We start from the raw sequence: 26,664 nt of genomic DNA, 5'->3' as shown, positions 1-26,664 counted from the left end.
AATAATTTTAACGGGTTACCTCTGGCAAGGGGACTGTGGTTGGACCATAATAATGTTAACGGGTTACCTCTGGCAAGGGGACTGTGGTTGGACCATAATAATGTTAACGGGTTACCTCTGGCAAGGGGACTGTGGTTGGACCATAATAATGTTAACGGGTTACCTCTGGCAAGGGGACTGTGGTTGGACCATAATAATGTTAACGGGTTACCTCTGGCAAGGGGACTGTGGTTGGACCATCTAAAGTGTGTTCTGGCGCTGTTCAAACGGGAAGTGTTCATCACTGCTACAAACTGCTCTTCTTCGTCATTCTGGAGTGGATAGCAGTGTTGTGAAATGTGAATTACTAGAAATATTGGTGCATCTTTTGTGAAGAACGAAGAAGATTTCTATAAGACTCAAAACTAAAAACGTTGTGATTAATTCCAAGCATGGAGATTGGCCATCATCTTCTCAAAAAAAATCTATATGGTGAAGTCAATTAATTCCACAAGTTTTTCCATGTAAGGAACAAATACCGGATTCGGCCCGGAGTCCGGAGTTGCAGTGCATACCAGGAAGTCAAGGTTGAAGTTGTCAGCACGAGTGGTGTCTTACCAGGAAGTCAAGGTTGAAGCTGTCAGCACGAGTGGTATCTTACCAGGAAGTCAAGCTTGAAGTTGTCAGCACGAGTGGTATCTTACCAGGAAGTCAAGGTTGAAGTTATCAGCACGAGTGGTATCTTACCAGGAAGTCAAGGTTGAAGTTGTCAGCACGAGTGGTATCTTACCAGGAAGTCAAGGTTGAAGTTGTCAGCACGAGTGGTATCTTACCAGGAAGTCAAGGTTGAAGTTGTCAGCACGAGTGGTATCTTACCAGGAAGTCAAGGTTGAAGTTGTCAGCACGAGTGGTATCTTACCAGGAAGTCAAGGTTGAAGTTGTCAGCACGAGTGGTATCTTACCAGGAAGTCAAGGTTGAAGTTGTCAGCACGAGTGGTATCTTACCAGGAAGTCAAGGTTGAAGTTGTCAGCACGAGTGGTATCTTACCAGGAAGTCAAGGTTGAAGTTGTCAGCACGAGTGTTATCTTACCAGGAAGTCAAGGTTGAAGTTGTCAGCACGAGTGGTATCTTACCAGGAAGTCAAGGTTGAAGTTGTCAGCACGAGTGATATCTTACCAGGAAGTCAAGGTTGAAGTTGTCAGCACGAGTGGTATCTTACCAGGAAGTCAAGGTTGAAGTTGTCAGCACGAGTGGTATCTTACCAGGAAGTCAAGGTTGAAGTTGTCAGCACGAGTGGTATCTTACCAGGAAGTCAAGGTTGAAGTTGTCAGCACGAGTGATATCTTACCAGGAAGTCAAGGTTGAAGTTGTCAGCACGAGTGGTATCTTACCAGGAAGTCAAGGTTGAAGTTGTCAGCACGAGTGGTATCTTACCAGGAAGTCAAGGTTGAAGTTGTCAGCACGAGTGGTATCGAAGACGAGGTTAGAAGTGTCGTCCAGTTCCATATCCACATCGTCCTCGTCGTCATCATCGTCCACCTCCATATCACTACCCTCGTCCTCGTCTACCATGTTAGCATCCGCTTCATCAACCGTGTCTGAGGGAGCATATTTCAATATAATATTACTAGTAGAAACCTGACTGCAACCTAATAAGTGCCATCTCCTCATGATAGCCACTATCTCTGAGAAGAATGCTTACAATTTAAGATTCAACAAGCAACAACTGACTATGTGGACATCTTACCATCGACACCGTGATCATCTTCATCCTCTGGATTGTTACCCAGACGATCTTCTTCTTCGTCATCATCATCGTCATCATCATCATCATCACCATCATCGTCATCGTCATCCCCGTCCTCTTCATCACTGAAACTGTCACCTTCGTCCTCATCCCCGTCGCCAGAGTAACCCTGAGTTGTAATTCAGAAGTTTATAATTCTCAATATTCCAGTCTACAAGTAAAATCACAAATAAGGTCGCGGCTGCCTGAAACAGCTGCGACGTAGTCATAAGTTGCTACTAGCATAGTCATAAAACCTCACAAAACACGGAATTAGTGATTTGATTCCCCGAATCTGAACCTGTTGATTAGTGAAAGGTTCCCCAAGTCCCTGAAGAGCCTGAATAAAGGAGCTAGAAGCGTGATTAGGACTGCTTCTAACAGCAGGTTCCTCCGCCGCTTCTCGTCTCTCCTCCTCGTCCTCATCCTCGTCCCCAACTAGCCGGTCTGGTCGTCCTGACCAGCTAGCTCCTGAGATTACAGTGTGTTACGTGGTTACAGAATAAGAAAATTAGTGTATAATTTAATTAACTGAACATTTTATTATTGTATACTAGCCGGAGTTGGTGGAGAAACCTTCACAAATCTCATTAGCTCACCTTCATTTGAGATAGGGATGGGTCTAGAGATGACGTCCATTAGCTCACCTTCATTTGAGATAGGGATGGGTCTAGAGATGACGTCCATTAGCTCACCTTCATTTGAGATAGGGATGGGTCTAGAGATGACGTCCATTAGCTCACCTTCATTTGAGATAGGGATGGGTCTAGAGATGACGTCCATTAGCTCACCTTCATTTGAGATAGGGATGGGTCTAGAGATAGTGTCCATGTCCTCCTGAGACGAGCTGCCTAAGATGTTTGCGGAGGAAGCTGGTAAAGTGCCGTCTAGTAGCTGATCTACTACATTGTTCAGAATAAGGTCTCCTAGCGTCTCCTCTACCTCACCTGTAATCATGTGTCACTGGTTAACTTACACTTAGAATAGGTATAACAACGTTAACTTACAGTTTCAATAGGTATAACAACGTTAACTTACAGTTTCAATAGGTATAACAACGTTAACTTACAGTTACAATAGGTATAACAACGTTAACTTGCAGTTAGAATAGGTATAACAACGTTAACTTACAGTTAGAATAGGTATAACAACGTTAACTTACAGTTAGAATAGGTATAACAACGTTAACTTACAGTTTCAATAGGTATAACAACGTTAACTTACAGTTTCAATAGGTATAACAACGTTAACTTACAGTTACAATAGGTATAACAACGTTAACTTGCAGTTAAAATAGGTATAACAACGTTAACTTACAGTTACAATAGGTATAACAACGTTAACTTACAGTTAGAATAGGTATAACAACGTTAACTTACAGTTACAATAGGTATAACAACGTTAACTTACAGTTACAATAGGTATAACAACGTTAACTTACAGTTACAATAGGTATAACAACGTTAACTTACAGTTAGAATAGGTATAACAACGTTAACTTACAGTTAGAATAGGTATAACAACGTTAACTTACAGTTAGAATAGGTATAACAACGTTAACTTACACTTAGAATAGGTATAACAACGTTAACTTACAGTTACAATAGGTATAACAACGTTAACTTACAGTTACAATAGGTATAACAACGTGACATAAGTCAACGTACAGTTAGAATAAGCTAACTTATAAACCAACGGATCACTTGTTAACAATAAGTTACCTTAATAACCCCCCCTCCCTATACACCACCTTCTAATAATATGATATACCCATTTTAAGTGCCCCCTGATATTGGCGTAATTCATGCTTGTTGTTTTTAAGTTAGCTAAGTTAGTTTTAATTGTGTTGTAAAGCAAGTATCCTAACCTCTGGTTCGGTCCCTATCCTGCTTATCCGGATCCTCTGATTTATCAGTAGTTTGAGAAGATTCCGCCAACACCGCCTAAAAAGAGACATCAATTATCATCAACCTTCATTAATCATTGATAGATTCAGTAACTTTTTAAAGGGTATTTTGTATATATATATACAAAATACCCTTTAAAAAGTTACTGAATCTATCAATGATTAATGAATATATAGAATATTAGAATAGTGTACAATACAAATACAAACATACACCTATGTAAGGTTACCGCCCAGTTAATCATACATCATGTCGAATTTTCATAACTTAAATATAAGTATACATGGTGTACCGCATAAATTCGACACATATTAACACAATGTGATGAAGAGTTTTTAGCAACTCCTCCTTCATAATATGTTGTATCATTTCTCAAAAAAGTCACACTTTCTGTATTTGTTTATTAGGTTGTTTGTATTTGTTAGGTAATTGCACTCTTTATTCCAAGCTAACTCACCTCGAGAGGTTTTAGGCACATGTTAATAGTAAGCTAACTCACCGAATAGATTAGTCGAGTAAGAACCTCGAGAGGTTTTAGGCACATGTTAATAGTAAGCTAACTCACCGAATAGATTAGTCGAGTAAGAACCTCGAGAGGTTTTAGGCACATGTTAATAGTAAGCTAACTCACCGAGTAGATTAGTCGAGTAAGAACCTCGAGAGGTTTTAGGCACATGTTAATAGTAAGCTAACTCACCGAATAGATGAGTCGAGTAAGCACCTCGAGAGGTTTTAGGCACATGTTAATAGTAAGCTAACTCACCGAATAGATGAGTCGAGTAAGCACCTCGAGAAGATTTAGGCACATGTTAATAGTAAGCTAACTCACCGAATAGATGAGTCGAGTAAGCACCTCGAGAGGTTTTAGGCACATGTTAATAGTAAGCTAACTCACCGAATAGATTAGTCGAGTAAGAACCTCGAGAGGTTTTAGGCACATGTTAATAGTAAGCTAACTCACCGAATAGATTAGTCGAGTAAGAACCTCGAGAGGTTTTAGGCACATGTTAATAGTAAGCTAACTCACCGAGTAGATGAGTCGAGTAAGAACCTCGAGAGGTTTTAGGCACATGTTAATAGTATGCTAACTCACCGAATAGATGAGTCGAGTAAGAACCTCGAGAGGTTTTAGGCACATGTTAATAGTAAGCTAACTCACCGAGTAGATGAGTCGAGTAAGAACCTCGAGAGGTTTTAGGCACATGTTAATAGTAAGCTAACTCACCGAGTAGATGAGTCGAGTAAGAACCTCGAGAGGTTTTAGGCACATGTTAATAGTAAGCTAACTCACCGAATAGATTAGTCGAGTAAGAACCTCGAGAGGTTTTAGGCACATGTTAATAGTGAGCTAACTCACCGAATAGATGAGTCGAGTAAGCACCTCGAGAGGTTTTAGGCACATGTTAATAGTAAGCTAACTCACCGAATAGATGAGTCGAGTAAGCACCTCGAGAAGATTTAGGCACATGTTAATAGTAAGCTAACTCACCGAATAGATGAGTCGAGTAAGCACCTCGAGAGGTTTTAGGCACATGTTAATAGTAAGCTAACTCACCGAATAGATTAGTCGAGTAAGAACCTCGAGAGGTTTTAGGCACATGTTAATAGTAAGCTAACTCACCGAATAGATTAGTCGAGTAAGAACCTCGAGAGGTTTTAGGCACATGTTAATAGTAAGCTAACTCACCGAGTAGATGAGTCGAGTAAGAACCTCGAGAGGTTTTAGGCACATGTTAATAGTATGCTAACTCACCGAATAGATGAGTCGAGTAAGAACCTCGAGAGGTTTTAGGCACATGTTAATAGTAAGCTAACTCACCGAGTAGATGAGTCGAGTAAGAACCTCGAGAGGTTTTAGGCACATGTTAATAGTAAGCTAACTCACCGAGTAGATGAGTCGAGTAAGAACCTCGAGAGGTTTTAGGCACATGTTAATAGTAAGCTAACTCACCGAATAGATTAGTCGAGTAAGAACCTCGAGAGGTTTTAGGCACATGTTAATAGTGAGCTAACTCACCGAATAGATTAGTCGAGTAAGAACCTCGAGAGGTTTTAGGCACATGTTAATAGTAAGCTAACTCACCGAGTAGATGAGTCGAGTAAGAACCTCGAGAGGTTTTAGGCACATGTTAATAGTAAGCTAACTCACCGAATAGATGAGTCGAGTAAGAACCTCGAGAGGTTTTAGGCACATGTTAATAGTAAGCTAACTCACCGAGTAGATGAGTCTAGTAAGAACCTCGAGAGGTTTTAGGCACATGTTAATAGTAAGCTAACTCACCGAATAGATTAGTCTATTTAGAACCTCGAGAGGTTTTAGGCACATGTTAATAGTAAGCTAACTCACCGAATAGATTAGTCGAGTAAGAACCTCGAGAGGTTTTAAGCACATGTTAATAGTAAGCTAACTCACCGAGTAGATTAGTCGAGTAAGAACCTCGAGAGGTTTTAAGCACATGTTAATAGTAAGCTAACTCACCGAATAGATAAGTCGAGTAAGAACCTCGAGAGGTTTTAAGCACATGTTAATAGTAAGCTAACTCACCGAATAGATGAGTCGAGTAAGAACCTCGAGAGGTTTTAGGCACATGTTAATAGTAAGCTAACTCACCGAATAGATTAGTCGAGTAAGAACCTCGAGAGGTTTTAAGCACATGTTAATAGTAAGCTAACTCACCGAGTAGATGAGTCGAGTAAGAACCTCGAGAGGTTTTAGGCACATGTTAATAGTAAGCTAACTCACCGAATAGATTAGTCGAGTAAGAACCTCGAGAGGTTTTAGGCACATGTTAATAGTAAGCTAACTCACCGAATAGATGAGTCGAGTAAGAACCTCGAGAGGTTTTAGGCACATGTTAATAGTAAGCTAACTCACCGAATAGATTAGTCGAGTAAGAACCTCGAGAGGTTTTAGGCACATGTTAATAGTAAGCTAACTCACCGAGTAGATTAGTCTAGTTAGAACCTCGAGAGGTTTTAGGCACATGTTAATAGTAAGCTAACTCACCGAATAGATGAGTCGAGTAAGAACCTCGAGAGGTTTTAGGCACATGTTAATAGTAAGCTAACTCACCGAATAGATGAGTCGAGTAAGAACCTCGAGAGGTTTTAGGCACATGTTAATAGTAAGCTAACTCACCGAATAGATTAGTCTAGTTAGAACCTCGAGAGGTTTTAGGCACATGTTAATAGTAAGCTAACTCACCGAATAGATTAGTCTAGTTAGAACCTCGAGAGGTTTTAGGCACATGTTAATAGTAAGCTAACTCACCGAATAGATTAGTCTAGTTAGAACCTCGAGAGGTTTTAGGCACATGTTAATAGTAAGCTAACTCACCGAATAGATGAGTCGAGTAAGAACCTCGAGAGGTTTTAGGCACATGTTAATAGTAAGCTAACTCACCGAATAGATAAGTCGAGTAAGAACCTCGAGAGGTTTTAGGCACATGTTAATAGTAAGCTAACTCACCGAATAGATTAGTCTAGTTAGAACCTCGAGAGGTTTTAGGCACATGTTAATAGTAAGCTAACTCACCGAATAGATGAGTCGAGTAAGAACCTCGAGAGGTTTTAGGCACATGTTAATAGTAAGCTAACTCACCGAATAGATTAGTCTAGTTAGAACCTCGAGAGGTTTTAGGCACATGTTAATAGTAAGCTAACTCACCGAATAGATGAGTCGAGTAAGAACCTCGAGAGGTTTTAGGCACATGTTAATAGTGAGCTAACTCACCGAGTAGATGAGTCGAGTAAGAACCTCGAGAGGTTTTAGGCACATGTTAATAGTAAGCTAACTCACCGAATAGATTAGTCGAGTAAGAACCTCGAGAGGTTTAAGGCACATGTTAATAGTAAGCTAACTCACCGAGTAGATGAGTCGAGTAAGAACCTCGAGAGGTTTAAGGCACATGTTAATAGTAAGCTAACTCACTGAATAGATTAGTCTAGTTAGAACCTCGAGAGGTTTTAGGCACATGTTAATAGTAAGCTAACTCACCGAATAGATTAGTCGAGTAAGAACCTCGAGAGGTTTTAGGCACATGTTAATAGTAAGCTAACTCACCGAGTAGATGAGTCGAGTAAGAACCTCGAGAGGTTTTAGGCACATGTTAATAGTGAGCGCCATGTGAGGCGAGGAGAGGTCTAACTTGTGAGGAACTTGGGCTAGGTCGCTCACCAGACCTGTTAAAGATATATGGTAAAATAAAACTGCAGAATTGTCAATGGGGGTGTGGGAAAAGCAAACCATCTTCCTTACAAATGATCCTTTACACGTTCAGATATGTCGACTATGAAAGTATGAATGACCTTTAGCGATAAGAAGTTTAGAGATGTAAGGAGGAGACTGGGAACTAATGCTGCTGTTCAGGTTGAACGAGTCTACCATCACAGGGAGATTGTAAGGTCCTCTGGGGTCCAGGATTATGCTCATCAGAGAGGCTATTGCTTGCACTTTAGCGTGTTTAGCGGGTGACTCCAACGTATCTGTGATGTAAGTAGGGTTTAAATCTGGACCAAGTTTTAAAAAGATAATGTTTTCACATAATGCTTTTGGACACGAAGGGAAACACACAACGTAAACGTATGGCTTAAAATCTTCGTAAAACTACATCATTAGAGCCTCAAATTATTTGTTATATAGTCGGGAGGGGGGGGGGGGGGGGGGGGGGGGGGGGGGGGGGGGATCAGGTACCAAGTGCCGTACGTGACTTCGCGGTACTAACTGTTTTTTCGGATAATAATTAAGACACCCACCCCTTTTGCCGGCTTTTGCGGTACTAATTGTTGAGAAATCACGGTACTAACTGTGTCTTGGTATATAAAATAAGATACCCACCCATAAATTGCTTTAAACAGCTCATTAAACATTGGGAAATGGGCAAATTATACCCACTATTTAGTAGGGGTTTTGTTTTCAATGTAGTCGAATTAGATAAAAAGTTACAACAAAATTTTAAAAAACCCAAAAAAACCTCAAAACCCATTCCCAAAATTGAAATTTGAGGTAAAATGGGTTTTTTGGGGTTGGACACCCCCTTTAGTACCATGTACTAACTGTTTTTCTGGGAAATGAGCAGCAGACCCACCACTTAGTACAAAAGTACTAACTGCGTTTTGGAAGAAAATATGACCCACCCCCAACGTCACGTACGATTCTGACCTTATGATCCCCCCCCCGATATGGTAGTGTTGAAAGTATTAAAATGAATTTAAAATCTATTAAATAATAAAGGGAAAATGAGTGACTCACTGAGCGAGCTAATGAATGACAGTCTGATTTGGTCTACTAGTTTCTCTTTAGCTGGATCACTAGAGTTACTTGCTGCCACAGTGGACAGGATCATCTTGGCGTGCTCGTGCGTGTCCTCCCGCCCAGGAGGGGCGTCCTTGCCAGGTGCAGCCAGCAGGTTATCCATTATAAACGTTAGAGCATACGTACTCTGAAGGTAAGGGGTGTTACCCTGACTTCAAAGGGCTTATATAAAGACTTTGTCTTTAGATTACAGAACTAACTGTTACCCTGAAACCTTTACATTTAAACATGTAACGTACATAAATTCATAAGTAAGTTCTCAGATTTTCTCAAAAATATTTATATTATGGGTATAATATTACTGTAGACATAATGAAAGGAGAAAAATGAAAAAGCAAAGAAAAAGCAAAGAAAAAGCAAAGAAAAAGCAAAGAAAAAGCAAGGAAAAAGCAAAGAAAAAGCAAAGAAAAGCAAAGAAAAAGCAAAGAAAAAGCAAAGAAAAGCAAAGAAAAAGCAAAGAAAAAGCAAAGAAAAAGCAAAGAAAAAGCAAAGAAAAAGCAAAGAAAAAGCAAAGAAATGTACCTCGCCCTCCTTGTTAAGAACTGTCTGGTCGATAATGAACTCGGCAACTCCCGAGTAACTCTTAACAGCCTCCGACAACATCTTCAGAATGGAGGACTGGGTTACAAGGAACTTCTTTGTTCCAGGTAATTTCGCCTTCTCTTTCTGTTCAGAGTGCCCTGGGGAAAGTAGACTTATTAAACAAGATGACAACACAATAATACAGTGTGATTAAGCTTGTGGTTCAGATGTCAAATCAATTAAAATGACTAGCAGGAACCCGTATAACCCTAAAATGGTATCAAGACTCAAAGAGACTAAAATAATTATTACCTATTTAATTCGCGTTTTTGACACCACTTGGGGGCATTTGACCCAGTCAAAAAAGTTTCAGTTGTATATCTTTTACGGTTTTTGCGGACATTTGCGTTAAAATTGATGCCGTGGTGTCAGTAAAATGGCACGGATAAATATATATCGTCTCGCTTTATATATAGTAAGATGCACAAACCAGTTTTCCTGCGCTTCTTGGGGGCCCTGACAGGGTCCGAGAAAGGAGAGGGTTCCTCTAGAGACAGCAACTCTTGAGACGAAACCTGGGGATTAGGCGATAAATAATACAGTTCATTTTATATGTATTTTAAAACACATTGAGTTGTACTGTTGTATAGAGAAAAATAATTAGTATTGCACGAGGGAGAGTATATTATTAATCTGTGCTCGATAGGGGGGGGGGTAGATATACATAGGGGAGGGGGGGGTAGATATACATAGGGGAGGGGGGGGGGTAGATATACATAGGGGGGGGGGTAGATATACATAGGGGGGGGGGGGGAGATATACATACATCACAAGTGGATCATATAATGAGACACAATATAGTCACAAGACATCAACAGTGAGATTATATTTAAAGCTTAGCAATGCAAGAAATAACTATCATTCGGTTGTCGCCGGGTAGCAAAATGACGTATATTTAGAAGCTATAAAACACGAAATAGCTGATTAAACCAGTCGAGTAAAAACATATCGAAACAAAATAAAACAATGTACCCATAGTTATACCCCAAATATGCATAAATATGCATAAATAAAATAACATTTTGCATGAGCTCCGCAACATTATACCACTAGCACATCTTACTACCTAGACCTATAGTATATATTATACTACTTTACCTTTAACTCAGCAGTATCGGTCCTGTCAGGTAGTTTAGGAAGGTTCTCCTCGCTGGTGTGGAAGAGCACAGTTAGTCGTCCCAGGAGAGATGCTATTGCCATGGCAGCTAGAGGAGACACGGTGGAGTATTCCTCTGGTTTCTCACTGCTCGCTTTGATCGTGTATGGTTCCTGGGGTGATAGACACAGATTATGAATCGAATATATATATATAGTATATAATATAATATAATATATTCTTTTACCCATATTTATGATTTGATTTGATTTGAAACTTTTACAAAATAGCAAGTATACAAATGTATAGCAAATCAAACAAACATATAAAATGGGCCGAAATGTATAAATGCTAAAAAGCGTGGGTCAGTGAAACAAGTACAGAGGACAACTTTCAGAAGAGGAGTTTTTTGGCCGCCCAAAGTCTCAATAACATCACCTCCACCTAGTAATAAAATGATGAAATGTGAAAAGTGTGAAACAATCAAATAATAATGTATGTATATATATGTTATCTGTATTTGAGAGACAATTATATTATTATATATAATATAATTGTCTCTCAAATACAGATAACGTCCGAAAAACTCTTAAGATACTCCTACATTATATACTGATCAGTCAAGATGAGTCTGTTCAGCCCTCTTTTTCTTCAGATCAGTTACCAGGTTCTTCCTTGCTGCACGCTCTTCACTGGATATATCAGGACAAATCCATACATCTTTGTGTATCTCAGCCAGTCTCAGTCTCCCTGTTTTCATCAGAATCTGATGAACTGCTGTTGAGCTTGGGACGGTGATCTTGACTGGTCGGATAGCCGTACCAGGCCTCTTCCAGCCGACTCTTTTCGCTTCGAAATGAGGTTTCTCCCCGATCTCCTCCAATACTGCGGTTACCAGAGCTGGAAGCTGTTTTTCATCCTCTTTTTTCAGCTTAAACACTATCAGATTCTTGCTACTGTCCTCCTCTGCAGCCACACTCTTCATCACAATTCACATTCTTCAGAATTTTACTATTGCAGATTGTACCACTTGTGCTGTCCTTTTGTACAGCTGCACTGTAGCTCTTAATCGCTGACTCCACCGTTGTTTGTACTGTCTCTGTTAAACAACTGTATTTGTTCGTCCTTCTGCACCAGCAGCTGGTCCTGCAGCCTGATCAACTTTTCCTTGTCTGCTAGCGCTTCTGTCTTGAGGCACTCAATGATTTCCATCATAGTGCTCATCTGCTTACTCTGCCGCCGTACGAGGTCTGCCATATACCTTTTATAAAAAGACGGAGCCATTAATATTTCTTTGTCCATATCTCCACGAATGACGACGTCGTCTATTTTCAGTTCTTTTGCCATCGTAGTGAACCATCTATCAACACAGCCCTCTACATCCTCCTTTTCTTGATAATTGAAATCCTTGATTTTCTTCAGAGATCGGGTCAAATTCAGATCATCCTCCATGGTGTACTTGTATAATAATGTACAAGTACACACGCAGAGGCTAACTACACGGTAGCAGCAAACTGAACTTATCGCTAAGTTACAAAAGATAAGAGAGCTCGATAATTGCAACGTGAGCTACACTGACTACACACATACCTTGTTCCTTTAAATAAAGAAACGCTCTTAAGTTTAGGTAAAATCTTTAAATCGTGTGAAAGGTATTCACACAGCACGTTATATAAGGTGTTCACACAGCACGTTATATAACGACAACGCGAGGTTCCTCTGAAATAACGCCACATTCACTCATAACAAGGACAATAGTTGTACCTTCAGTATAGATGATAAGTCGTTCACATCCGCGATTGTTTTGATGGACTCCTTTAGGTTAGGAGGGACTGTAAACCTAAGGAAAGTTTGGCACGTTTCGGAGAATATCCGCTCTGCTCGAGACGCAACGGGGGCTAGTCGTTGCAACATGTTGTGTATCTCCTGCAGAAAGTGAAAGTTTAGATAAAAAGTTAAGAGGACGAGAAAGAAAGAAACATGTAAAGATGTAAGGAAAAGGAGAAAGAGAAATGATAAACTTCCTAACCTTGATGTTGCCGCTGGTCCTAGTCTCATTACTCTCATCAGTCACGGTTCCCGCTAGGTAACCCAGCACCGTGTTCTCCACTGTGCATCTGTTGAAATAGAGTCATTTAGTTTATTGTCATGATAATTCTTACCAGAAGTCAGAAAACTGAGAAAATTGTTATCAATAATTTATATTCATGATGATTAATCATTATCATAACTCAATATTCAACCAAACACCCCACAGTATATTCAATTTCAAGAAAGGCGTTTCTATACTGTCAATTGTGTGTGCACTTATTTCCTTCGCTGCTCCGAAGAGCGAAATAGATTCACCGAAGATATGCGTCAACGTAATTCAAATGCACGAAACTTAAACAATTTTACTATCAATTTGGTGAGAACCTCGCGAATTATTCATAATTAAGGTTTAATACTAATCCTGGCCCTGATTTCAAACAAAGCTGAGAATGTTTTTAATAATTTATTTACCAATTCTGTAAACAATTATGACGGTTCACGATAGTGGACCTCTAAATTAATTTTAATCCTATGTAATCCTGTGTAATCCTAATATATGGGTCAAATTCATAAATTATCATATTTATCAATTATAATTTCATATCATATTCATATTACTTGAGCGTTCGTTCGTCCTCCAGTAGATGACGGAATATCAGTGTTGACAGGGATGAGAAGCCAGTGAAGGATGAACCCTGAAATACAAAGCTCATTTTAAAACAAAGGGCGAACAACGTGGAAACATGATATTCTAATTTAGGTGTATAACATGTGTCCGGGGGGCCGGGGGGGGGGGGGGGGGGGGGGGGGCATGTGTCCACTTTCCCCAGGCTCCTTTTAAACCCCACATTGTAAAACACCACTCAGTTTATCGTTAACAACTGCACAAGAGATATTTCTAGTGAAACCCACTTCTTTGAGCTGCATGACGTGATGAAGACCGTTATTCTCCGCAAATAGTTGCGCTTGTCTGTGGTTCCTGGTGAATCTCAGCAGCAGTCTCATCAGTGCTTGTACAGCATCAGCACCTTGAATGTGTCCTAGGATCTTAGTGCACAATCTGGACAATGAGATCGTTAACTTATTAAACTATTGTTTCTGATTTGAGAGTTTAGAACTGATTGCAACAAATAATTGTCAGCCGACCATAGAAACGTTAATAATTTAAAAATCAAACTATTTCTTCACAACATTAACTAAATAAACTGTTAAATGAACGGCTGAGAAGAAAGAAACTAACACGACGATATCAGATATCTGTACTTCATCAAAGTGCTCTACAGCCGCCATCTCCTCAGTCTCCATCAGATCATCTTTCTTGGAAGCAGTGAGGGACTTGTCTTTACCTGACTCAGACCCTGTTATCTTATTGTCCTTGTGCGGGCTGGTCTGTTCACCTGCTACTGGTGGGGGCTCTGTTGCACCTGCAGTGTTATTGTTAATGGGCTCTGTTGCACCTGCAGTGTTATTGTTAATGGGCTCTGTTGCACCTGCAGTGTTATTGTTAATGGGCTCTGTTGCACCTGCAGTGTTATTGTTAATGGGCTCTGTTGCACCTGCAGTGTTATTGTTAATGGGCTCTGTTGCACCTGCAGTGTTATTGTTAATGGGCTCTGTTGCACCTGCAGTGTTATTGTTAATGGGCTCTGTTGCACCTGCAGTGTTATTGTTAATGGGCTCTGTTGCACCTGCAGTGTTATTGTTAATGGGCTCTGTTGCACCTGCAGTGTTATTGTTAATGGGCTCTGTTGCACCTGCAGTGTTATTGTTAATGGGCTCTGTTGCACCTGCAGTGTTATTGTTAATGGGCTCTGTTGCACCTGCAGTGTTATTGTTAATGGGCTCTGTTGCACCTGCAGTGTTATTGTTAATGGGCTCTGTTGCACCTGCAGTGTTATTGTTAATGGGCTCTGTTGCACCTGCAGTGTTATTGTTAATGGGCTCTGTTGCACCTGCAGTGTTATTGTTAATGGGCTCTGTTGCACCTGCAGTGTTATTGTTAATGGGCTCTGTTGCACCTGCAGTGTTATTGTTAATGGGCTCTGTTGCACCTGCAGTGTTATTGTTAATGGGCTCTGTTGCACCTGCAGTGTTATTGTTAATGGGCTCTGTTGCACCTGCAGTGTTATTGTTAATGGGCTCTGTTGCACCTGCAGTGTTATTGTTAATGGGCTCTGTTGCACCTGCAGTGTTATTGTTAATGGGCTCTGTTGCACCTGCAGTGTTATTGTTAATGGGCTCTGTTGCACCTGCAGTGTTATTGTTAATGGGCTCTGTTGCACCTGCAGTGTTATTGTTAATGGGCTCTGTTGCACCTGCAGTGTTATTGTTAATGGGCTCTGTTGCACCTGCAGTGTTATTGTTAATGGGAATAATCACCTGTACAATTGTCATGATGTGAATTAACAGTTGCATTTGCAGAACTTAAACCACATTTTAACTGATTGGAATAAATTTATTGATTACGATATCTACTGAAACCAACTGAAATGATAGTTTGGTAAATTCACATTTTTTTCAGACTGCAAATTTAAAGTGAAGGCGAAATCCCGGCGAAAAAAAAAACAGTGAAAGAGAAAGATGGAGTGAAAGCGAAGTGTATTCTCAATTCACCAGTCACCTGAGGTTGAAGGCTCAGAGGGAGATGGTAGGAGACCAGGTTTAGGAATTCTCATCACGGGTCTTGGAGCTCCGTTCTCTTCGTTTATCTGGGTAAGAGTGAGATTAACAGTACCGACACTATAGTAACAGTACCGACACTATATTAACAGTACCGACACTATATTAACAGTACCGACACTATATTAACAGTACCGACACTATATTAACAGTACCGACACTATATTAACAGTACCGACACTATAGTAACAGTACCGACACTATATTAACAGTACCGACACTATATTAACAGTACCGACACTATATTAACAGTACCGACACTATATTAACAGTACCGACACTATATTAACAGTACCGACACTATATTAACAGTACCGACACTATATTAACAGTACCGACACTATATTAACAGTACCGACACTATATTAACAGTACCGACACTATAGTAACAGTACCGACACTATAGTAACAGTACCGACACTATATTAAAAGTACCGACACTATATTAACAGTACCGACACTATATTAACAGTACCGACACTATATTAAAAGTACCGACACTATATTAACAGTACCGACACTATAGTAACAGTACCGACACTATATTAACAGTACCGACACTATATTAACAGTACCGACACTATATTAACAGTACCGACACTATATTAACAGTACCGACACTATATTAACAGTACCGACACTATATTAACAGTACCGACACTATATTAACAGTACCGACACTATATTAACAGTACCGACACTATATTAACAGTACCGACACTATATTAACAGTACCGACACTATATTAACAGTACCGACACTATATTAACAGTACCGACATTATATTAACAGTACCGACATTATATTAACAGTACCGACACTATATTAACAGTACCGACACTATATTAACAGTACCGACACTATATTAACAGTACCGACACTATATTAACAGTACCGACACTATATTAACAGTACCGACACTATATTAACAGTACCGACACTATATTAACAGTACCGACACTATATTAACAGTACCGACACTATATTAACAGTACCGACACTATATTAACAGTACCGACACTATATTAACAGTACCGACACTATATTAACAGTACCGACACTATATCAACAGTACCGACACTATATTAACAGTACCGACACTATATTAACAGTACCGACACTATATTAACAGTACCGACACTATATTAACAGTACCGACACTATATTAACAGTACCGACACTATATTAACAGTACCGACACTATATTAACAGTACCGACACTATATTAACAGTACCGACACTATATTAACAGTACCGACACTATAGTAACAGTACCGACACTATATTAACAGTACCGACACTATATTAACAGTACCGACACTATATTAACAGTACCGACACTATATTAACAGTACCGACACTATATTAACAGTACCGACACTATATTAACAGTACCGACACTATATTAACAGTACCGACACTATATTAACAGTACCGACACTATATTAACAGTACCGACACTATATTAACAGTACCGACACTATATTAACAGTACCGACACTATATTCATCAATTGTGGCACTCTGATCCCATGGTTTACGAATTTCTTAGAAGGTTTTTTTGTAGTTGGTACCGAAATAATGATTTAAGCCCTAATTACAGCTAATTACCCCTAATAACAGTAAATTACAGCTAATTACCCCTAATAACAGTTAATTACAGCTAATTATTGCTAATTACTAACCTGTGTCATGATGTTAAAGAGGACCATGTAATGTCTTCTCCCACTGTTGAAGCACACCTCCTGCTCGCCCGCTAGGTAAGCCTTCTCAATAGTAGCATTACTGGACGTGTGGTAGTTTACCCACCTGTTGTGTCTCTCTTCGTAGTACTGCCAGACGTGCTCAACCTAGGGGGGGTTCAGGTTATCACCAACTACTAATAAACACGTGCTCAACCTAGGGGGGGGGTTCAGGTTATCACCAACTACTAATAAACACGTGCTCAACCTAGGAGGGGTTCAGGTTATCACCAACTACTAATAATTCATGTTAACGTGCTCAACCTAGGGGGGGTTCAGGTTATCACCAACTACTAATAATTCATGTTGGGTGAGTGCTCAACCTAGGGGGGGTTCAGGTTATCACCAACTGTAATAATTCATGTTAACGTGCTCAACCTAGGGGGGGTTCATTCCAGCTGATAATGATGACCGAATGACGGTGTGTTGCTAAGCTAATGACGGTGTGTTGCTAAGCTAATGACGGTGTGTTGCTAAGCTAATGACGGTGTGTTGCTAAGCTAATGACGGTGTGTTGCTAAGCTAAACTGTGTTGCTAAGCTAAACTGTGTTGCTAAGCTAAACTGGTATCTTGACAGGGACCCAACGGAACCCTTGAAGGATGACACCCCATGCAAAGGTGCCGTTAAACAAGTAACAGTGACTCCTGCAGCTTGAAGGATGACACCCCATATAAAGGTGCCGTTAAACACTGTCAAGTAACACTGAGTCCTGCAGCTTGAGATAACCCAGATAGACAGTACCTTAGGAAGATTGCTCCTGCGTTTAACCATGGTAGCCATCTTCTCGTGGACGTCAAACAGTAAGATGAGTGGAGTTAGCCATCCAGGAGGTTTACTATCCGTACTTCCTTCCTGAGGATAACACAGTTAGTTACTGGTGTAAACACTGTGACACAGTTAGTTACTGGTGTAAACACTGTGACTTCAGGTTACATATGGTACCAAAATGATATAACGTATTATTTGATTCGGAAGAATATGATTGAGAAAGAAGGCATATTTCTACCCCTACTACTTCCAATAAAACAATAAATGTAATTTATGTTAATTAGATAATGAGGCTATTAACCTTAACGAGGTGGTTAGCGTAGAGTCGGAGCAGTGTTACAAGGTGGTCGTTAAAGAGCTTCGTCTCACTGAACAGCTCTCCGCATGAGAACATCAAGTCCTGTATAGAGTGTGCAATGGTTATTATGGTTACTGAAGTGTTACTATAGTTATAAGTTACGATAGCGTAACTATCGTATGAAGTAACCGAAGCGTTACTATAGCATTGCTATTGTAACTACAGTGTAACTAAAGCGCTACCATAGTAATTTAACTGTTACAATAAAGTGGGCTACTTACCTCGCTGATGAGTAGTAGACAGTGAAGGTATGCCCCCAACACGGCTATCCTCTTGTTGTTGATCTGTGCGGAGTAGTTGGACTCACTCAAACATTCTATCACGTGCTTCACCCCTTCCACCACCTGTGGCACGTATTGAAGTTAACCGGGGGGGGGGGGAGCTTTACCCCTTCCACCACCTGTGCCACGTATTGAAGTTAACCGGGGGGGGGGGGGGTGCTTCACCCCTTCCACCACCTGTGCCACGTATTGAAGTTAACCGGGGGGGGGGGGGGGGGGGGGGGGCTTCACCCCTTCCACCACCTGTGCCACGTATTGAAGTTAACCGGGGGGGGGGGAAGCTTTACCCCTTCCACCACCTGTGCCACGTATTGAAGTTAACCGGGGGGGGGGGGGGGGGGGCTTCACCCCTTCCACCACCTGTGGCACGTATTGAAGTTTACCGGGGGGGGGGGGGGGGGAAGTTAATCAAATGTTTCACCCCTTCCACCACCTGTGGGCTGTGGCACGTATTGAAGTTAACCAGGGGGGGGAGTTAATCAAATACCCAATAATATAAGTAACTTGAATTTAAAGTAACAATAAGGAAAATTAAGAGGAACAAACCAGGGGGAGTATCCTAGAAATGGTATCTGCTCTAGACATGTCTCCTTTACGGTCCATAATAACCGCTAACAGGTCTCCAATCTTAAACACTGCAGAGGGCACATCCTCCAACAACTTGATACATCCAGCTGAAATTAGTGGGGTCACCACTTTTGATATAAATCTCCAAATGATTGTTATTAATTGTCATTTGATAATAATTCATGCTTAAAGCATCAGTAATACCCGCTTTTTAAAAACCCTTTTTTTGTTAGACCACCCCGGTCTTGCATTTCAGTGTAAATTTAGTAACTCCGAAGAAGTGAACGAGGAAGCCGCAGATCAAGTGATCATGCCATAATACTAAGAATATGAGTGTGCAGTGGAATAATTTTGGAAAAAAATTCAACGGACTTTAACTTGGACGGACCTTAAACGGACGGACTTTATTTGAACGGACATTAAGATGAACACTAGGACCTCCAGTGCAGCGTTCAATTAATGTATGTTCAAATAAGGTCCTATAAGGTATAGTAAGTCTGGCTCTTATGGCCCAGTTTGAGCATACCCAACCAGAAATCCCCGCCTGAATGCATACGTCTCACAAAATAGGAATCATAGTAGCCATTAAAAGAGGTCTGCCAAACTAATGTGGTTACTATAATAGTACTATATACCGAAAGTATACCCATAAATTATTTTAACTGAACACGGCAATACATGTGGTTGAAGTGTTATTTATTGTTATAATTTTGTAAATGGTCATTAGAACTGCCGGTACCGCCCTGATCAACTATCATAACGTAAACAGGGACGTATTACTGACCGAGTATTTTATCGTAGAGACTCCACAGTTTATCTTCCGTAACATACTCTATCTCTGGCTGGGGCTCCTCTGGCTCCTTCTCCTCAGCAGGGTGAGCTCCTTCTTCCTCTACTGCTAGAGACATCGCGATAGCTTGCATCATCGCCTCCTCCTCCGACAAATCACTGTCTGGCTGTGGGATTGTGAGAGTTAAATACTGGGGAAGAAAAGATATCTCAAGAACTGGCCCTGATTTCAAAGATAACAGCAGTCAGTTGTATTTCTAATTTCTGGAGGAATATTATATGTCAGAGTGGAGTTGGGCGGTAGTGTTAAGAGCTGCAAGGTTCACAGGGAGAAAAGAAGGAGAATAAGGGTTTCCAAGCAGCGAGGAGCATGCCAAACGGTCATCCTTAATCCTTATCACATTGATCTACATTGTATTCAACGTGCCAACCCTGATGTACTACATTTACTTTGCAACGTGCCAACCCTGATGTACTACATTTACTTTGCAACGTGCCAACCCTGATGTACTACATTTACTTTGCAACGTGCCAACCCTGATGTACTACATTTACTTTGCAACGTGCCAACCCTGATGTACTACATTTACTTTGCAACGTGCCAACCCTGATGTACTACATTTACTTTGCAACGTGCCAACCCTGATGTACTACATTTACTTTGCAACGTGCCAACCCTGATGTACTACATTTACTTTGCAACGTGCCAACCCTGATGTACTACATTTACTTTGCAACGTGCCAACCCTGATGTACTACATTTACTTTGCAACGTGCCAACCCTGATGTACTACATTTACTTTGCAACGTGCCAACCCTGATGTACTACATTTACTTTGCAACGTGCCAACCCTGATGTACTACATTTACTTTGCAACGTGCCAACCCTGATGTACTACATTTACTTTGCAACGTGCCAACCCTGATGTACTACATTTACTTTGCAACGTGCCAACCCTGATGTACTACATTTACTTTGCAACGTGCCAACCCTGATGTACTACATTTACTTTGCAACGTGCCAACCCTGATGTACTACATTTACTTTGCAACGTGCCAACCCTGATGTACTACATTTACTTTGCAAGATGGTCAATCCAGCTAAGAGGGAACAACATCACCAGATTTGGGACAATCTCACTTCAGATTCTTCAGTGCGGACTTTGAGAGACAGTATATGTGGGTAGTATTTGCGACCGTCTTAACTGCAGGTAACAGTGTGGTCAATCCACTTATTTACTATTTGAGGATAAAAGGGTTCAGGGATTTCGTAAAGAGGGACTTCAAAGAGAAAACAGGGTCAATAAAGCAGTCTGTTGACCTTGTTTTAAGCAATAACTAAGGAGGATCAGCTAACTTTACCGAAGACAAGGATCTAGAAACCACGGTATAAGAATGAGACTCCCCTTCAGTCTTCACTGGGATCTGTTTGTAGACGAGATAGCGAGTATAACCCCGACTTAAATTCAATATCATAACTAAATAGTCGGAACAAAAGAGAGAGCGAGTATAACCCCGACTTAAATTCAATATCATAACTAAATAGTCGGAACAAAAGAGACCCTTAAGAGCTGGATGAAACCTCGGACAATTGGAAACCCTCAATGTACTCAGTAGATGCTGACTTACCATTGGTATAGAGAGGGAGGGTCGTGTCAGCACATACTCAGTAGCAGCTGTCATGTTGTTGTTAGAGTGTATCAGGGCTTCAACCGCGTGCTGTCGAGCGAATCCCATATCCATCAACTGAGGAGAAAGTTTGACTTTTAACCCTGCTCTAACCCATTTAATTAGTGGCAAAATATTACATTAGTGGCAAAATATTACATTTTATTTAATTTCAAATTAAATAAAGAACGGAAGTCCGGTGTATTTTTTGATTCTACACACTTTGGGGGGGGGGGGGGGGGGGGGCCAACCATATTAGTATATTAAAATGTAGGATTTTTCCCGATTTTGACCCGGGGATATACTTTAATATACCTACAATATACTTTAATATATCCCTATCTCCTTGGAGGCCTACATCAAAAATTGTCGCCCAAAATAAGCTTGAAATGCAATTCTTAATCGATTCCAAAAAGTTCTTGAAAAAATATTGAAAACTGATGGAGTTATTTCAATTTTAATGAAGTCATTTTGGCTAGTATTCCGAACCGAGATATTATGTGCAATTTTCCCAATTTTGTTCATGGAGGTCTTTTTACTTAGTATCCACTATATTCAACAAACACTGAGTTATATCTTTCACATAGAGTTAGTCTCATTAAAAAATATTGAAATTTTATCGAATTTGGGCAAAAGCGAATTTGGGCAAAAGCGTATGCCCAAATATGGGCATATTTTTTAAAGCTCATAGCTCAGCCAATTTTTGACCAATCTGGATGGAAATTCATGTACTAGTCCTAAAACAGGCTTATCTTGCGAATCTGAGTGAAAAATATAGTTCATCATGTAAATCTTAACGAAGAATATAAATCTTCTAATTGTATGTATATTAAAGTATATTAAAATGTAGGATTTTTTCCGATTTTGACCCGGGGATATACTTTAATATACTTTAATATGGTTGCCCCCCCCCCCCACTTTTGAAGGACTTAAACGCGAATCTTTGGAAGTAAATTCTAAGCTCCCCTCATCTTTTAAACTACCTGTTATAGTATAGTATATGTTACCTATATATAATATATATACGTCATATAATATATACCTGTTGAACTAGATGCTCGCTTGGCTGGACGGAAGATTCGTTAATGCTCTTACTAGAGGTCCCGTCTTCGTTCTTCTTATCTAGTTTTTGTATCTTGTCTTGCAAATCTCCTGCACAAAGGAGTATTAATGAACTGTTTGTTACAACTCAAGGTGATCATTTAAAACTAACTAATTCTGAAAAACTGAATTCCGGCTAACAACCCAATAAAAAGTCCATTACAATTCCAACGTACCCTTCAGAAGGTGTTTTAGGATGACAATCACGTGCTCAGTAATGGGCCCAATCTCATTCTTAAGAGTTTTCATCCCTGAGTAAGCGTATAGTTCGTCCCATAGCTGACTTATCACTTCAAATGCGAACTGAAGATAAAGTCAATAATGATGAATAGTTTTCTTACAATCGACTGAAGAAATATTGCATTATATAGAGGACATATGTAGTTGCTATGATAATGGTTTTAAATTATTATATCTTTATTTTCTTGCCTGTCATTATTAATCAGCCAATGCAATTCCGTACTTAGTAAGATTAAGCCAGGAAGTGTACAGGTTATTAATATAGTTACTAGTTACTATGGTTACTAATATAATTACTATAGTTACTAGTTACTATGGTTACTAATATAGTAACTTAGTTCCTAGTCCCTACCTTGTGAGATTTAGCCAGGAAGTGTACAGGTTATTAATATAGTTACTAGTTACTATGGTTACTAATATAATTACTATAGTTACTAGTTACTATGGTTACTAGTATAGTAACTCAGTTCCTACCTTGTGAGATTTAGCCAGGAAGTGTACAGGTTCGAACTCGAACTGTTTGTACTGATTGGAGGGAGGCACTGTCTGAGAAGGCAGAGAGTGGGAGGACTCAATCACCTGCTTCACGTCTATCAGCTTCTTTATCAGGGTCAGCCACGCCACCATGAACTCTCCCGATCCAGGCACTAGGTCCTTGTTATCTGGGAGATGTTATTATAAATATAGGTGACATAATACTAATAGTAACCATAGTAACTATAAAGTTACTATTAGAGTATCCGAGTATAGGGACTAATATTGAAACTACAGTAACCATAGTAACTTTAGTAGTAACCATAGTTACATAACAACGCATCTATACTAATAATCCCAAAATGTGTGTGTGTGTGTGTGTTTGTGTGTCTGTCTGTGGGTGATTTCCGAACAGTTTAATCAAGAAAACGGTAAGAGTTATGGGACTGGGTTTCTCGGTTTAGTTTAGACAAAACTCTGACGAAGCCGATTTAAAGCAAAGCTTTTCTAAATCGGCCGGCGGTAAGTGGTTTAATTGATGGTTTTGTTCCCCAAATGTGATACTAAAGTGTCTCACTTTTTCTCACACTCTCTCTCTCTCTCGTGCACTATCTCTCTCCATTTACAGCCCCCCTAATTACAGCTCTGGTATATAATTAGGTAATTTGGCTGTAGAGCCACTGCAGAAGTCGCAAGATTGCCTATTTAAGTATTAAGTATTACTATTAGATAAGTGTTGGGCGTTCAGAATTAAATTGACTATAATGCGGCCGGTTTCGACTGGGCAAGTTCATGCTTTTGCAATTCAACTGCGATATTGAAATCCCGGCCGAAGGCACGGGTTAAACTAGTGTAGTATTTTATATATATTAGAAAGCCCGTGGTCACAGGGAGGAAGCTAATTGTATTTTTTGTTTGTAAGTTTAAATCGCGTTAAAAAATATCCTACACAATCGAAGATACAGCCGATTAAAATGTTGCTCGCACTATACTAAACACAACGTAATATCAACAAAACCGATAAAAATTCCGTTTTAACAATCTTTGCACGTGCACGTGCGTGTAACAACCCTCGTTACCATGGTTACTTTGCAACCTTTTGCTTTTTACCTAATTTGCACGTGGGCGGTCGTACAGTGTACAAACTACACAGCGAATTCTCTGAATTATATAGTAGAGATACATTAGTAAACAACATACCTTATCGGACCTTATTTGGACGGACATTACATGAACGGACATAATTATGAACGGACATTAATATGAACGCTCGAAGGCATTCAAAACCATCAAAAATCCGAATTTTTTTCAATTTTTTTGATGTATTTTTAATTTTAGCAAATAATTTTTAAATCCATTTTTTATACAGTAAGTAAGAAAAGCAGTCATTAAGCAGTAAAAATATTAAAATATGTGTACATGATCAGTTTTTAATATCACATATCATCTTCATCAAATGGGTTTTCGTGCATGAAATAGTCCATGCATTAAAGCATCAGTGATTTCTAGCTTTATGGAAACCGTTTTTTATCAAACTACCCCGGTCCTGCATTTCAGTGTTAACTTTTACAAGCCATTCGGCGTGAAGTGGTTTTATCTTAGACAACTTAAGGTTAACCTTAACATCACGTGGAGCTTTCCTAGCACTGTTTCATTACCGCCCCTGAGTAATATGAGCTATAACAACGTCGGACAATGTCCTTGGCAACACGATTTACCGTAATATCTAGAGGCTGGAACAAGTTTGTCATGTTGGCGGGGACTAGTTCATGAACTATGTTGTTGAGTGCCATAATTTCGTTGACTTTTTTCCGCCAAGTGACCCTTGAAAACATCATATACTAGTACAGTTTTCTGTGCCTCCGGCAGACCAATGAGAACCTTTCCGTCGTTAACTTACGGCACAATGAAGTTCTCAAAATTGTCATATTCTGGACAAAAAGTTCGAAATGGAAAAAGTTTTGAAAAAACTTCAACGGACTTTAACTTGGACGGACATTAATTGAACGGACTTTATTTGAACGGACATTAAGATGAACGCTAGGGCCTCCAGCGTTCAAGTAATGCCCGTCCAAATAAGGTCCGATAAGGTAACCCCAGACTGCAGACTGCAAGTATCCTGTCTACTAACCTTGTTTAGGTATGCTAGCAGACCACTCGTAAGTGCCCACCAGAGCCTGGAGACCCTGGGCTCTGTCAAACTCCAGTAACATCAGGTGGTAGGGCTGCTGGGACTCACTGTACAGAATCTGTCCTGCTAGACCTGCAAACCATGGGCAGTCAGATCAGGTGGACAATTGCCTTTTAGTATTGGTCATTACAGTAAAATGTGATGTAAATCACATCTATTAACTTTTTGCGTTATTAATTAAATCATAAACTCTGTCCTGTACGAACAGCTACAGACTAGTAACGGTAGCTACAGACTAGTAACAGTAGGTACTGACGGGAAAAAATGGGCGATTAGGTTTGGCCTCTATACGGCCTCTATACGGCCTCTATAAGGCCCCTACACGGCCTTTATATGGCCACTATACGGCCTTTATACGGCCACTATACGGCCTCTATACGGCCACTATACGGCCTTTATACGGCCACTTAAAAGATATTTTACATGAAACCGGCCACTAGCCGGCTACTAACCCGCACTTAACCTCGAATAATCGGGTCTTCTTTATAACGTAGCTAAGTGCCGGTTAGTAGCCGGCTAGTGACCGGCTAGTGGCCGGTTAGTAGCCGGTTAGTAGCCGGTTAGTGACCACTTTTCAAGTGCCGTCTAGTAGCCGGTTTGGAACCTCGAGAAAGTAGGTCTGATTTAGAGCTCAGCTAATAGCCGGCTAGTGACCGCCTAGTAGCCGGTTAGTAGCCACTTTGTGGTCACTAACCGGCTAGTTGCCGTATAGTGGCCGTATAAAGGCCGTATAATGGCCGTATTGTGGCCGTATAGTGGCCGTATAAAGGCCGTATAAAGGCCGTATAAAGGTCGTATAGAGGCCGTATAGAGGCCGTATAGAGGCCGTATAGTGGCCGTATAGAGGCCAAACCTAATCGCCCATTTTCCCCTACTGACTAGTAACGGTACACTTACCAATATGATCGATCATGGCCATGAGGCTAACTCTTGGGTGGATGTTGGGGATGTTGGGAGGTCTCCACGTCAACCCGTTCACTACGAACTTGATAATGTGTTTAGCTATATCACACTGATGAGTGCTGGGTACGGGCTTGTTACCCATCGTACTGAAGGGTAGGGCGGGTTAGTGTCAGTTAATGTTTTAATACTTTCAACATTACTGTAAA

General features: G+C 40.3%; 1 protein-coding gene across 1 annotated transcript in view; it reads right to left on the bottom strand.

Moving 5' to 3' along the window:
• LOC134820027 (E3 ubiquitin-protein ligase HUWE1-like) overlaps positions 1-26,664 on the bottom strand; it is an 84,795-nt gene that overhangs the window by 32,622 nt on the left and 25,509 nt on the right. Inside the window, exons 28-58 of the mRNA XM_063830204.1 lie at positions 26,453-26,604; positions 25,496-25,627; positions 23,365-23,552; positions 22,827-22,953; positions 22,592-22,701; positions 21,511-21,627; positions 19,877-20,048; positions 19,072-19,199; positions 18,466-18,588; positions 18,188-18,286; positions 17,860-17,970; positions 17,060-17,224; positions 15,317-15,404; positions 13,937-14,120; positions 13,609-13,756; positions 13,315-13,391; positions 12,695-12,782; positions 12,430-12,591; positions 10,668-10,838; positions 10,000-10,084; positions 9,510-9,667; positions 8,925-9,114; positions 7,982-8,158; positions 7,737-7,855; positions 3,634-3,709; positions 2,589-2,713; positions 2,510-2,549; positions 2,068-2,237; positions 1,728-1,896; positions 1,415-1,578; positions 212-311 (exon numbers count right to left, since the gene is read on the bottom strand). Coding sequence (XP_063686274.1) covers positions 212-311; positions 1,415-1,578; positions 1,728-1,896; positions 2,068-2,237; positions 2,510-2,549; positions 2,589-2,713; positions 3,634-3,709; positions 7,737-7,855; positions 7,982-8,158; positions 8,925-9,114; positions 9,510-9,667; positions 10,000-10,084; positions 10,668-10,838; positions 12,430-12,591; positions 12,695-12,782; positions 13,315-13,391; positions 13,609-13,756; positions 13,937-14,120; positions 15,317-15,404; positions 17,060-17,224; positions 17,860-17,970; positions 18,188-18,286; positions 18,466-18,588; positions 19,072-19,199; positions 19,877-20,048; positions 21,511-21,627; positions 22,592-22,701; positions 22,827-22,953; positions 23,365-23,552; positions 25,496-25,627; positions 26,453-26,604 — 4,115 coding nt within the window. The remainder of the gene's footprint in view (positions 1-211; positions 312-1,414; positions 1,579-1,727; positions 1,897-2,067; positions 2,238-2,509; positions 2,550-2,588; positions 2,714-3,633; positions 3,710-7,736; positions 7,856-7,981; positions 8,159-8,924; positions 9,115-9,509; positions 9,668-9,999; positions 10,085-10,667; positions 10,839-12,429; positions 12,592-12,694; positions 12,783-13,314; positions 13,392-13,608; positions 13,757-13,936; positions 14,121-15,316; positions 15,405-17,059; positions 17,225-17,859; positions 17,971-18,187; positions 18,287-18,465; positions 18,589-19,071; positions 19,200-19,876; positions 20,049-21,510; positions 21,628-22,591; positions 22,702-22,826; positions 22,954-23,364; positions 23,553-25,495; positions 25,628-26,452; positions 26,605-26,664) is intronic.

Source organism: Bolinopsis microptera, chromosome 8, assembly GCF_026151205.1.
Source record: "Bolinopsis microptera isolate Bmic1 chromosome 8, MBARI_Bmic_1.0, whole genome shotgun sequence".
Taxonomy (NCBI): domain Eukaryota; kingdom Metazoa; phylum Ctenophora; class Tentaculata; order Lobata; family Bolinopsidae; genus Bolinopsis; species Bolinopsis microptera.
This window is presented reverse-complemented; position numbering and strand designations above follow the sequence as displayed.